This window comes from Brassica oleracea, chromosome C7 (genome assembly GCF_000695525.1).
Source record: "Brassica oleracea var. oleracea cultivar TO1000 chromosome C7, BOL, whole genome shotgun sequence".
Lineage (NCBI taxonomy): Eukaryota > Viridiplantae > Streptophyta > Magnoliopsida > Brassicales > Brassicaceae > Brassica > Brassica oleracea.
The window spans coordinates 13,356,319-13,371,073 of record NC_027754.1 but is presented as its reverse complement, the minus strand read 5'-3'; the positions used below and the strand labels follow the sequence as shown (position 1 = coordinate 13,371,073).

Here is a 14,755-nt window from a genome sequence, read left to right as displayed (position 1 = left end):
TGGTAATTGCTTGTTTTTTTATCTCGAGATCGAATCCGTTGCATCGGTCGATGAATGCTTATTGTATGAGTTATGTCTCTGGTCGAGATAATCATATATGGTGGCTTAAGCCAAGGCTGAACCAATGCTAAATCTAAGAAGCTGTTCGGTACCTTTGACATTTATCCGACCATATAACTACTAACGATGGGCATATCGAGTTTTTCTTCCGAAATTTTTTTTTAACAAGCCATAAAAGAATTGTGCTTCGACTATTCAATTTGTAGGGCGTGTCTAGACCTTTCTGTTGAACCAGATTTTAAAAATATGGGGCATAGCCTTAAGTTTATTTGGTAATTGCTTGTTTTTTTATCTCGAGATCGAATCCGCTGCATCGGTCGATGAATGCTTATTGTATGAGTTATGTCTCTGGTCGAGATAATCATATATGGTGGCCTAAGTCAAGGCTGAACCAATGCTAAATCTAAAAAGGTGTTCAGTACCTTTTTACATTTATCCAACCATGTAACTACTAACGATGGGCATATCGAGTTTTTCTGCCGAAAAATGTTTTTAACAAGCCTTAAAAGAATTGTGCATCGACTATTCCATTTGCAGAGCGTGTCTAGACCTTTCTGTCGAACCATATTTCAAAAAGATGGAGCATAACCTTAAGTTTATGTGGTGATTGCTTGTTTTTTTATCTCGAGATCGAATCCGTTGCATCGGTCGATGAATGTTTATTGTATGAGTTATGTCTCTGGTCGAGATAATCATATATGGTGGCCTAAGCCAAGGCTGAACCAATTCTAAATCAAAAAAGGTGTTCGGTACCTTTTTACATTTATCGGACCATATAACTACTAACGATGGGTATATCGAGTTTTTCTTCCGAAAAATGTTTTTAACAAGCCATAAAAGAATTGTGCCTCGACTATTCCATTTGTAGGGCGTGTCTAGACCTTTCTGTCGAACCAGATTTTAAAAAGATGGGGCATAGCCTTAAGTTTATGTGGTAATTGCTTGTTTTTTTATCTCGAGATCGAATCCGCTGCATCGGTCGATGAATGTTTATTGTATGAGTTATGTCTCTGGTCGTGATAATCGTATATGGTGGCCTAAGTCAAGGCTGAACCAATGCTAAATCTAAAAACATGTTCGGTACCAAGTCATTTCCAGGTCTCATATATCTATTTAATCTCAAGTTTTAAAGATATAATTGGGAATAATAATAATGTTACAATAATTAGCATTTCCATTTTGAAAAATAAGTAGTGCGTGCAACCATCAACATTACATCCAACCCTTTTGTTGCATTCTATTCTATTCACTTCATGGTCTCCATGTCATTCTTCATCTTCTTTATTTGTTTAAAATCTCCAAAATATATTTCTTAGAGGAATGTGAGGCACACGAACATGAGAGCAACGGTTATGGACGGGCCCCATTTTTTCATAATCTATTACATTCATTAACACACAATAGTTTAATTGTCTATATTAAGAGAAATTCAGAAACCTAAACCTGAATAATCCAATTTTCAAGGAGTCTCTTCAGCGCTTCGTATCCCGACGGTTTTGGTGTTGATTTTCTTTCTCTTGACCTGGGTTTTGTGAGATCTTGATATTAAGGTGAAGATATAAAGGGAAAACCCTAAAAGGTTTTTTTGGGAAAGAAGCAACCATGTTTATGAAGAAGGAATCCAAGGTTCATTTGCTTTGCTTTCTCTCAACAAAAATAAAATTTCAGATAGTTCTCTCTTTATCTGGATTATATAATGTTTTCTTCTTGCCAATGCAGACATTTATTGATCTTTAATCACAAGAAGAAGAAAGAGAGATTGAAGGTTACTTGAGAAAGGGTTCCTCGCGAAAGGGAATTAGATAAGAAGATGAATTGCTTCTCATGCTTTTATTTCCATGAAAAGAAAAGAACTCCCGAAGATTCAGATAACAACAGCCGCCGGAGAAATGGCAAGGTGACCGGTCGAGACAACAACAAAACACACCCTGGTAAGCTCAGAACATTCTATATAAAAAATTTAGATAATTTCCAATTATATATATGTTAGGGTTTTATAAGCCTAGATTTTTTGGTCCTTGCAGAGATTCCAACTAAGACTGAGGTTGAGAAGAACAAGAACAATGATGCAGAAAAAGAAATCTCGAACAACATTGCTGCACAGACATTCACCTTCAGGGAGCTGGCTACTGCTACCAAGAATTTTAGACAAGAATGTCTGATCGGTGAAGGAGGCTTTGGTAAGGTGTACAAGGGTAGAGATGTCAAATGGGCGGGTTGTTCATGGGTGATCCATGTCCAAATTAATATAGGCTTATATGGACACCCATATTTGACCATAAAATGTTTTGTCCAAATGGACGACGCCCAAATACACCTATAGCCCAAATGGGCAAACCCATATGGATATTGAGAGGCCCAAATATTAAAAATGTCTAGGGTTAATGTATTTGGGGGAAAACACGTTTTCCTGCAAAACGCGTTTTTCCGCAAAATGAATTTTCTCGCAAAAACACGTTTTCCCGCAAAATGAGTTTTCTCGCAAAAACGCGTTTTCCCGTAAAAACGCATTTTCTCACTGTTAAAGATGATTTACATAAACCCTAAGATCTTTAACATCTAAACTAATCACATAATAGAATTATAAGAGAGTTTATCGGAGTACCTCCTTGCATAGTTGCGGAAACCTTCTTGAATGGCTTTGATATGAAAGATGAGATCTTGATCTTCAAACAAGTTTTTGAAGTTTCTCTCCCCTTGCCCAAAACCTTCTTAATGTGTTGCTTTCTTAGGATTTTCTTGATGTGTCTTTGTGATGGTCCAAAGACCACTATTTATAGGTGGTGAGAGGGAGCAAAAACTTGCTCACCAAGTCTTTTTAACTTTCTTGGCAAGTTTCTTCTTTAATCTCAACCATCCATCATGGTTGATTAATGACAAGTGTTTAGACTTCTAGAAGCATTTTTCATACAATGAACTTGTTCTCCTTTGATGCATTGAATTTATTTCAAATGCTTTCTTACAATGACACATGTTTTATGAGTCATCAAGTGAGAAACCTTCTAGAATCTATTACTTGTCCATTAGTTAATCATCATCATAAGAAACTAAACTCCTTTTGTTACCATTTTATTGGTTACCAAGTATCATTAGGATTTAACAATCTCAATAAGATTAAGTTTACCAAAAGACCACATTATGGTATAGAAACATTATCTTTCTAATGATAATATTTCTTACACTCACAAAAAGTGTTTTCTCGCAAAACGCGTTTTTCCACCAAAACGCATTTTCTCGCAAAACGCATTTTTTTGCAAAAACATATTTTCCCGTAAAGATGAGCTTTCTTGCAAAACGCATTTTCCTGAAAAACGCACTTTCTCGCAAAAACACGTTTTTCCCGCCAAAATGCGTTTTCCTGCAAAAATGTGTTTTCTCGCAAAAATGTCTTTCCCCGCAAAAATACATTTTCACGTAAAAACGAATTTTCTGTAAAAACTCATTTTCCCGCAAAAACGCATTTTCCCGTTAAACGTGTTTTCCTGCAAAAACGCAATTTCCCGCAAAAATGTGTTTTCCTGCAAAAATACATTTTCCCACAAAAAAACGCGTTTTTCCGTCAAAACTCGTTTTTCCACCAAACGCGTTTTCCTGCCAAACGCATTTTCCCGACAAAATTGCAAAAACGCGTTTTCCCGCCAAAACCGTAAACACACATTTTTCCACCAAAATTGTAAAACAAAACCGCAAAAATGCGTTTTCCTAGACAAAATACAGAAACGAACAACACCCAGATGAAGCATCTGTACATTTTTTAAATTAAAAAATTAGACTATTTACATTAAGTGGGTGTTTGGGCCCCATGGGCAATCCAACTGGTCATGGTCCTATTTGGATATGGTCATGTTTGGGCTTCGACCAAAAACGCACCGAAAAAAATTATGCCCATATAGACACACCCAAATCCGCCTAGCCCGTCCATTTGACTCGAAAAATCTGGCAAGGTTAGTACTATGTAGTTTCAAGATCTTTGTGGATCTTTGATTGGACTAACTGGTCACATGAAAAGGATATCAATAGTTTGATTATAGAAGATAAATACTACACGTTAGAAAGATGTCTTTGTTTAGGTTTAACTAGTTATGTTTACCTAAAACATATATACTATTGTATAAATTAATTTAATTGAAACCTAAATACGTTAATATTTGATGAATATTGTACATGACTTGTTAAAACAAGTGACTCATGAATTGTGTAATGGTTGTTTTGGATTCAGATTGTGGCAGTGAAGCAATTAGATAGAAATGGGCTGCAAGGGAACAAAGAGTTCATCGTAGAAGTGTTGATGTTAAGTCTCTTGCATCACAAGCATCTCGTGAATCTCATTGTGCTGATGGAGACCAGAGACTTCTTGCCTACGAATACATGTCTCGTGGTTCACTTAAAGATCATCTCCTCGGTAAACTTTACAAAACTAAAGATCGGTAGTATACACTATTTTATTGGCTTAGTTTACAGTATTTGATTGTTGATTGTAATGTTTACAGATCTAACACCTGATCAAGTACCGTTGGATTGGGACACAAGGATCAGAATTGCCCTAGGAGCCGCGATGGGTCTTGAATACTTGCATGACAAGGCAGATCCTCCGGTGATCTATAGAGATCTCAAGGCAGCTAACATCCTTTTGGACAGTGACTTCAACGCCAAGTTATCCGATTTTGGGCTTGCAAAGCTAGGTCCTGTCGGAGACAAGCAACATGTGTCTTCAAGAGTAATGGGAACTTACGGGTACTGTGCTCCAGAGTATCAAAGAACCGGTCAGTTAACCATTAAATCTGATGTTTACAGCTTTGGAGTTGTGTTGTTGGAGTTGATAACTGGACGAAGAGTTATTGACACAACCAGGCCCAAAGATGAACAGAACCTAGTGACTTGGGTGAGTTTTGGCCTTGGCTCAAATTATGATTTTTTTTTAATTAAATCACGATCAAGGATGTAGTACTATTTGTTGTAGCGGCCCTTCATATCAACAAAATTATTACCTCACGCTCATTCTATGCTTTCTCCTTTACGGTCCCTAAATTTTCAGATCCGGCCTTATTTAACATTAAAGTTCTTGTTGTTTTTTAGGCACATCCTGTGTTCAAAGAACCGAGTAGATTCCCGGAGTTAGCGGATCCAAGTCTGGAAGGAGTGTTCCCGGAGAAAGCACTTAACCAGGCCGTGGCGGTCGCGGCCATGTGTTTACAGGAAGAGGCAACTGTACGGCCACTCATGAGCGACGTTGTGACCGCTCTCGGTTTCTTGGGAACTGCTCCTGATGGCTCTATCTCTGTTCCACACTACGACGACGTTCCTCCTCCTCAGCAGACGGCTGAACCCTCAAGGGCCCTGTGACGGCTGAGGAACGGGAGAGAGCTGTGGCGGAGGCAATGGAGTGGGGAGTTGCTTCAAGGGCACATTCTAGGAACACAAATGCAGCACAGTCCCGGAACCCAAGTGCAGCACATTCCAGGAACCCAAGTGCTTCTTGATTTTAAATTTTTTGCATATCTTTGTCTTCTTGATTTAATATTGAATTTTGTTGTTTTCATCTTTTTTTTGAAAGTTTCAGAGACTAGTGATAGCAGTTTGTTACCTTCTTCTTGTGTTGTAAGATTCAGTGTTCGTTTCAATGTGTATATTCCAGCTGGGTTTTCATAGCTCGGGAATGCAGATTTTCATGGATTATAGTCTTGGTTTCAGTTTTGAGCGTGGATAAACTTTGTTTTATATTTTAGTCAAAAAAATAAACTTTGTTTTATAGTTAACTTATATTGTGTTTCTAGTCAAAATATAAGTAAAGCTTTTATGTCCATGGAAGGCCACAAAGATCAGTTATATAGCAACGCATAATCACCATAACACAAGCAAACAAGAGAGTTAGTATATGTTGTCTATTGACTCCATATCAATGTTTTTAAAACCGTTCCAACCGGAAGGTAAACCTAAAATTATTTGGCTCGCAGTTCAATGTGGTTTGACCGGTCAAACCTGATTCAATAACTTGATTTAATTTATTTTAATATATAAATTAAAAAGTAATATTAATAAATATGATAATTAATTAAAATATAAATAAAATTTTAATATAAAATATGTAAATATAATCTAGTTTTTTTTCTTCATGTTATTAGTTTTTAGATTTTTGATGGTTTTAATGGTTTCTATTCAATTCAATAATTTTGAAACTCAATCCAGTTACGTGATTGGTCTATGATTGAATCAATTATTAGACTCAACCCGATTACATGACTGGTTCATGGTCGAACCCGATCCAACCATCAGGTCGATCCGGTTTTAAGAACACTGATCTATATAAATAATACAAAAACTTAATAATAATACAAAACGTGTGACGAAAGAAAACGAAAAACAACAAAAATGTCTTATCTAGTCAGTATGTATACCTAAAAGGCCTTAAACATAATTGGGCTAATAAGAAATTCCAAGATGGGCTGATAAGAAATCCCAAGATGAGCCGATAATAAAGCCTATATTCAAGCTCAAAACATCCGCCAAACTCTCTCTCCCTCCCTCTCTCTCGCTCACTCGCTCTCCCCTTCGCGCTGATTCTCTGATTCCACTTTGAATCGCAATTCATCTTCCACATGGTTTAGCTAGATCGCTATCGACTAGTTTACGCTGCGAGAGATCTTTGATTCATCCTCTGTACAATGTATAGAATTCAAGGATCAAATAAGTATAACTCTCTTATTATTAACTTGAGAAACTAACTCAAAACTCAAGCTTAATCCCCAAACTCTATTAAGGTATGTCACACAAACGACATCTACTTATATAGAGCTTGTGTTTATCCTAATCCTAATAGATTACATAACTTTAGATAACTCCTAATAATATTATGTATCTATCTCCATAACTCGGTAGGATTAGGATAATGCCTTGCATCTCAATCTTCTTTCCTTTTCAAGCTTACTCCAACACAATGCTTTTCATTGATCTTGATAGGTGAGATCCGTTGAGCTCAATCCCAACTAATTGCGATTCGAAGAGATATGTCAAGTGAAGTATAGAGATGGGTATTAGGTCTGATATACATATTCGCCGTCGCCACGATTTGGATCGCAGCCAGCTTCGTAGTATAGTCTGTGGTGGACGCCGGCGTCTCTCCCTTCTTGATCACTTTCATTTGCAACTCTCTCTTCATCATTTATCTTCCTCTCTTCGAGATCGGTCGCTACCTCGAAGATTCGTACGAAAGTTTACTCTTTAGGAGAAACAAAAGGTCTCATTTGCTTGAATTGGTAGAATCAGAGAAAGCTGTTTTGCTTGGACAAAGTGATGTGAAATCTGAAGAATCAGGGGTTGTTGCAAGAGTGGATGGAGATGAGATTGAATCTGGATTGGAAAGTTTAGAGCTTGAGGTTGTTGATGGTGTTAACGATAGTGGTAGCAAAGGGTTAGATAAGAAGTGTTTGATCCAAAAATGGTGTTTATGCTGGTGATTTTTGTTGAATCAATACAAATCAAAGAATCTAAAGATAATGGTTAGATTCTTTGAGGTTTAAGAGAAATCTTGAAAGAATCAAATGAGATGTGAATATCAAAAAAAATTTATAGATCAAAGATTGTATTACATGAATGATTACAAGTGTAAATAAATCTAAGAATCTATAAACTTTTTGTAGCAGTGTTAGGTCTAAAAATGGAGAAGATAACATCCTCCCTCCTCATAAGGAGATAGCTCCTTATTTATAGGAGAAAGATTTGTAGGGTTTCATAATGAAGTGGACCTAATTCAATGTCTAATGGGCCTTGAGCGAAGATGTAAATCCACCCCTAACAGTAAGCCCCCCCAAGTCCGTTGAGAGAGTCGAAATCGATATCTGTGAATTTTATGTATAGGGTTTATTAGACAATGAACTAGGCACGTACCCATGTCGCAGATGATTGTCATGAGCGGAACGTCATAGTTAGGTTGCCATAAATGAAGTGTCGTAGACGGACTGTCCCGGGCGAGCTGTCATCAACATACTTCTGATTCCGATCAGGCTTCTTACTCCGGGATAGTTGCGCGAACGATCTGTGAGGACAGTGTTCTGAACCACCGGAGCAAGTTGCCATGGATGAAGCGTCGATCGACTAACTGCCAAAAACAAGTTGCCATAGACATAATTATGAACGTACCACCATGGACGGCCCATCACAATCAAGTCACCAAGGTGGACATGTCTTCGCAGCATTGATGCAATCCATGTGTAGATGGAGTAATGAAATCAACGGGTTGAGTCGTCTTGTTGATCCGCATGTTGCCGCGACTGGTCGGCATGTAAGATGTTTGCGAGATCAAACCGAGACTGCAAGATCATGCTTTGTCGCCAAGATTAGGTTTTGAGCTTCTTGCGGTGAAACGAGAAGGCATTCTGTCTATGATCTTGAGATGGTTTACAGCGAGATCATGCAAAGACCAGTGCGAGGGGATGGACAAAGCTTCAAGAAAATTAAATCTTGTTAGCAACCACATGTCATGAACGTTGATATAATCAAATACAGTGACTTTGAACATAAGTCAATACGCTGTAACGATCATTATCGCTTCTTTAAATATTTTATTATCGTGGTTAGATAATAAATTATTAAAGAAGCAAACTATAACTTGACTACGCCTTAAACGTCAGGATAATAATGATTTGATAAGGTTGTTAGGAAAACTTATCTTGTCAATTGGTAAAGCTTGCTTGGTGAAGAAGCAAGAGCTCTATGCTATGAAGTTTGCGTTCTTAGCAGAGTTCGGAGATGAGAGCATCGAAGTCTTGATTTTTCCTCATCACATCACAAGTCACCAAGGTGGACATGTCTTCGCAGCATTGATGCAATCCATGTGTAGATGGAGTAATGAAATCAACGGGATGAGTCGTCTTGTTGATCCGCATGTTGCCGCGACTGGTCGGCATGTAAGATGTTTGCGAGATCAAACCGAGACTGCAAGATCATGCTTTGTCGCCAAGATTAGGTTTTGAGCTTCTTGCGGTGAAACGAGAAGGCATTTTGCCTATGATCTTGAGATGGTTTGCAGCGAGAACATGCAAAGACCAGGGCGAGGGGATGGACAAAGCTTCAAGAAAATTAAGTCTTGTTAGCAACCACATGTCATGAACATTGATATAATCAAATACAGTGACTTTGAACATAAGTCAATACGTTGTAACAACCATTATCGCTTCTTTTAAATATTTTATTATCGTGGTTAGATAATAAATTATTAAAGAAGCAAACTATAACTTGACTACGCCTTAAACGTCAGGATAATAATGATTTGATAAGGTTGTTAGGAAAACTTATCTTGTCAATTAGTAGAGCTTGCTTGATGAAGAAGCAAGAGCTCTATGCTATGAAGTTTGCGTTCGTAGCAGAGTTCGGAGATGAGAGCATCGAAGTCTTGATTTTTCCTCATCACATCACTTTTGCCAAGATTGCACAAAGCCTTGGATCGAGAAGGGAACTCTTGATCGGCACTTGACGAAGAAGTGGACGAGAGGCCTCCAACTTTATGAAGAGACGCAGACGGTCATGACGCGTGAGGTAGAAGCAAGAGCTTCTGGAAGTGTGGTGACGTATAGAGTCGTGGGTAAAGCCGTGTCTTATACTTCCAAGGCAAGCCCATAACCGTATTTGTGATGTCAAGCTCTAGCTTCTTAATCTTGTTCATGTCCAACTTGTTGCAGTAGTCTCGTAACAGAGGGACAGAGCCGGTCACTTCTCTTTGCCAAGACCATGTGGGCTTCATAGTGTCTCGTTAGTAAGCTCACGAGAAGAGATGAGAGAGATTGGTTAATTCCGAGACCAAGTTAGGGTGAGTTGTTGGTCGTGACAAGTGATGGATCAGATGAGAAGAACTTTGAGCAGAGCCACATTAGACTTTGAATTCTCGAGGAGCTTGTGCTGGTTGCGGCATATTTGTCGAAGAGCTCGCTGGAAAGAACAGGACCTTGACCAGCTCAGTCTCTCTTTATGCTTAGCTCCTGATCTTCAGACCATCCCTCAAGATAAAGCGATCGGTAATGCTGATCTCGATGCCGTTGTAGCCCTCACTCTCAAGTGGAGAACCGTGATGGCTATCACACCAATCACAATGGCTGCAGCAGCGCTTACGGCTATCAAGGAAGAGATACTGAGGAGTATTCTTTCATGACCAACAATATCAAGAGATGTTGCTTCACCAGAATCAGTATCTAAGGAGATCAAAGACTGAAGTGAACTGCAGTTCTTGATAGAAGATGGGATAGTTCCTCCTAACAAGTTGTTTTCAAGTCTCTAAGACCTCCAAAACCAACTCCAATCACACCAGAGAAAGAATTGCTTGACAGATCCAACACCTGGATCTTCTTGATACCAACAGAACCCGGCTCCTCAGATCAAGCTCAACCTCGCTTCTCAGATGTCCAAAACAAATCCTTCCGGGAGAGACGGTGACAAGAGACTACGAGCTTTCCAAGGTCAAACTGTGATTGTGATTGCTGTAGTTTCATGAATCAAGAACAGAGCTGAACTTCTCTCTCAGCTGCCGTTGATGGAGCGGCTTCAATCAAGCTTTCTCTTTTGCTCCAGCAAGAGCTTCCGGTGAGGCCATAAATGTCTCGAGGAGGAGGAGATCGTATGAAGCCGAGATCAAGCATGGGCTGAGTTTGGGGAGTGATTAGATTCGAGACGTGGCGGTGGAGACAGAAGCCGGTGAGGAAACATAGCCCAACAAACTCGAATCAAGGTCAAACTCGTGAGCTTCGCGGGATCCATTCTCGAGCTTTGTTATAATCTTTGCCGAGCTTTGTTGCAATCCGTGGCCCGATACTCTTTAATCAGAGCAGACGAGAGAGGAGTTGTTGGATGTCGTTGCTAACTGATCTGAGATCTCGGTTCTCCGTCGCGAGCTCTAAAGCTTAGAACTTTCGAGTTCACGACTGCCGTTGAGGTAGTGAACAACCTCTCTCTTTTCTCCTTCCGTCACAGGCTCGCTCGTCGTTGGCGGGGATGGAACGGAACTCGACCGATATGGGAAAGAAGCGACAGCCCCATCGACGTCGTCTGTGTTTGATTCCCTCTTTTTCAGAGTCGTCATCGGTCACGACTCCTAAAGTCAGAAATATAAAAAAAAAATTTATCATTTCCCTTCCTTTTCAAAGATTAAGCACATGTTTATTATTATGCCATGATTATTATGAATCGAGATTTAATAATGAGATGAGATTGTCAAACTTATCTTTTTCAAAGATGATTTCAATACTCGGCTCTTGATGAGAGTCCCATCCCCCGAAAAAACAAACTTTCATGAGAAAGTTTCATCCTTTATTTTGAGATGATGAAGTTAGATCTAGGATTCTCTCAAATTTGATATCTTTGAAGACAGTTCTCCTTGTCCCCTCCTTCTAGCGCCAACTGTTTGATTTAAAAATGGTGTTTATGCTGGTGATTTTTGTTGAATCAATACAAATCAAAGAATCTAAAGATAATGGTTAGATTCTTTGAGGATTAAGAGAAATCTTGAAAGAATCAAATGAGATGTGAATATCAAAAAGAATTTATAGATCAAAGATTGTATTAAATGAATGATTACAAGTGTAAATAAATCTAAAAATCTATAAACTTTTTTTTGTAGAAGTGTTAGGTCTAAAAATGGAGAAGATAACATCCTCCTTCCTCATAAGGAGATAGCTCTTTATTTATAGGAAAAAGATGTGTAGGGTTTCATAATGAAGTGGACCTAATTCAATGTCTAATGGGTCTTGAGGGAAGATGTAAATCCACCCCTAACAAGAAGGGACGTTGGACACGGATGCGTGTTGCTAAAGTTAGCCTTGTGATATGTCCGTTTTGGTTCTTGGCTCAGCTTACTTTCAATCTCTCTCTCTAAGTACACCACAGTTACGGTAAGAACACTGCAAACTCATCTTTATTGCTATGTTCTGAAACTGCTCTTGATTTTTTTTGTATTTTGTGTTAACTGCAGTCCAATACTATCTTTAAGCAGCTCATCAAGCCCATTCACGTTTCTGGTGTCACTAATATTCTTGGGAGAAAAGTTCACGTGGTTGAAACTCGTCAGTGTGCTTCTCTGTATGTCTGGTACCATAATTGTGAGTCTTGGCGACTCAGAATCAAACTCGACTGCAACAGCTAAAAACCCTCTTTTGGGAGATGTTCTCTCGCTGATGGTGTTTTACGCCGTCTACATCACTCTTATACGCAAGAAGCTTCTTGATGATGATGAAAGAAGCGGCCGGTTCAGTATGGCTCAGCTTCTTGGGTTTCTAGGGCTCTTCAACTTTTTTATCTTCTTGCCTGCTGCTCTGATACTAAACTTTACAAAGCGAGAACGCTTCAACGCACTAACCTTGAAACAGTTAAGTCTGGTGGTTGGCAAAGGTATATGTTTGTAATCTTTAAGGTGCAAGTAATACATTAGGATTTGATGTTGGAATGTGTGTTTGGTGTTTTCAGGTTTATTAGATAATGTACTCAGTGACTACCTATGGGCAAAGGCTGTACTTTTGACAACAACCACAGTGGCATCGGCTGGGCTGACTATACAGGTTCCATTGGCGGCCATTGTAGACAGCTTATCAGGGAACAAACCAAGCTTCATCGACTTCATTGGTGCTGTAGCTGTAATGGTTGGCTTTGCAGGAATCAATATTCCTGCAGAGGTGTTTCACAGATCCAAAGAGACATCTATTGAGTTAGAGCCTGTAACATCGTTCACAGATCCTCCTCAGATTGTGTCGGATAGCATAAGAGTAGATTCTTCAGAGACCCAAGTGTCCTAACTGTTCCAAATTCAATAGCCATGATGCTTATATATTTTTGCTCTCTTACTTTCTGACTTCTAATCTGTAAATCATTGAACATTGATACACGAATGTAGCTGGAAAATAGTAATAAAATCTCGTTTTCAATACAACAGCAAAAGAAACCGTTTAATCTGTTTTATTAGACTAAGCATATACATCGAGATGTCCATACTTTTGCATCACTCTTTTGTCGCCATAACGGCTGCCTCACTTGCTCTTAGTGTGCCTTGTTCCAAGAGAGCTGCAAATTCACGTGTGATCTCTTCCTGAATCTTGGTCCTAGCATCACCCAGTGGATCCTCCTTCACCTTCTCTTTATTAGAAGAAGCTTGAGAAACATGTGACGCTTTTTCAGTTGGAACTGAGGTTTTGGCATCCTCAGACTTGGACGCCTTCTCAGACTTGATTTGATTTTCACTGGGTTTGTTCGGTAGTTTTGGACCTTCATCCTTGCTAAAAGCTCCAAAAGGTTCTGTCTGAGGCCTAAACTGGGGAGCGTTAGGAACAGCGCCAGCTCTTAGAGTTGTTTCCAGGTTTTGTATCATCGGCACTGCAGAGGAGATGAAACTAGATCAGCAAAAAGCTAAAGACAAAGAGGTGCAAAGTATAAGCTACTTACTTAAAAGACCACCCATGGGGCTGTTCATGACCTCATTGGGAAGCTGAAGAATGTAGTCTGGAATCCCTTAACCAACCAGAAACTGAGCGACCTCGTTGCTGAAGTTGTTGCAGCTGTGAGTAAGCATATTGTAGGATTCAGCAGTGTAACGTGGACTGATCTCTTCCAAGTACATCTCGAACACATCCTTAGGAACATGTGATTCACCCAACTCTACAGTTCGCAGTGGTGCTCCATATGGGGTGGTACCAGCAGGCAAATGTTGGATTCCTCCTCCAAAAAAGTACTCATTTCCATACACAACTATCTCCGTATGCCTGACAAAGGGATACATACTCAATGTTAATTAAACCAGCTCACACAGCGAAGAAGAAGACTCTCATATACGAAAAGAATAGAAGGCAAAGCAATTCAAAAGCAAAAGCGTATACACAATCAAGTATTCATTAGTTATGACGCATACAAACAAACGTGTCAATATCTAACATAATTAACTCACACCCTGTTCTGCGACTGACTATCAAGTAATTGTAAGCCTAATGTAGTAATGTCTAAGTTAATGCAACACTATGGAGCTCAAAGGTTGAGACTTTCAGCGTTCACAAAATGTAGCTTTGTAATCATATGTCCAAGAGAGAGAGAGAGAACTCACCAAACACCTTCGATAACCTATCCCAAAAACGAAACAGAGAGCTGACGTGCCAAGCCTCGGCTTAGGTCATAAACACTTAATGTGACCTTGTGTGCTTCCTGCAACATCACACATTTCACCAATTCAATCAAACTAACAATTAATCAACTCGCAATTAACTTCAATACAGAAATGAAAAAAAAAGGGAATCATACCTAAGCCATTCTCAAATACAAGTCTGTATACAACCGTGAAACGAGTCAGCTACCTGAAAAAAAAATTACAAAGCTCAAAATCAATATCCCCGCACCAAGTTTACAATCGAACATATCTAAGATCTTAGCTACAACCAAAAGCGATTCTGAAAAAAGTTTACAAGAATTTCGAAGATCAAATCCAGAGATAATTCGGTACAAACTATAAAAAGGAGTATCCGCAAATAGAAATAATCCAAATCAAGAAACCAAGATGCTAAATAATTGCGATAAACTAGGGGGAGAGAGATAACATACGATAAAAGATAGAAAGGAAACCGCTGCTCTTTCTTCCCCAGCAAGCTCGGAATAAGTTTGTCTATGCTCAAATCTGAGACTTTCTTCCCCAAAGAGGTTTATAAAGGCAAACGTCCGGAAAATCTAAAACGCGTCGTAA

General features: G+C 39.1%; 1 protein-coding gene and 2 pseudogenes across 1 annotated transcript; 2 read left to right on the top strand and 1 right to left on the bottom strand.

Moving 5' to 3' along the window:
* The first annotated feature begins 1,533 nt into the window (after nt 1-1,533).
* LOC106305024 lies at nt 1,534-5,540 on the top strand (annotated as a pseudogene).
* A 6,242-nt stretch (nt 5,541-11,782) lies between these two features.
* LOC106302622 (solute carrier family 35 member F5-like) lies at nt 11,783-12,830 on the top strand. Its single transcript, XM_013739088.1, has 3 exons — nt 11,783-11,880; nt 12,014-12,429; nt 12,505-12,830. Exons 1-3 carry the CDS (start codon nt 11,783-11,785, stop codon nt 12,828-12,830), a joined length of 840 nt encoding a protein of 279 aa, XP_013594542.1.
* Nucleotides 12,831-12,853: 23 nt separating this feature from the next.
* LOC106304980 lies at nt 12,854-14,232 on the bottom strand (annotated as a pseudogene).
* Between the last annotated feature and the right edge of the window lie 523 nt (nt 14,233-14,755).

Bases quoted from the DNA above. Each gene is read 5' to 3' on its own strand.
- LOC106302622 (XM_013739088.1), top strand. From the start codon at position 11,783: ATGGGTCTTGAGGGAAGATGTAAATCCACCCCTAACAAGAAGGGACGT. The intron at 11,881-12,013 runs GTTCTTGGCTCA...TGTTAACTGCAG, and splicing joins CTTGTGATATGTCCGTTTTG to TCCAATACTATCTTTAAGCA. The intron at 12,430-12,504 runs GTATATGTTTGT...TGGTGTTTTCAG, and splicing joins AAGTCTGGTGGTTGGCAAAG to GTTTATTAGATAATGTACTC.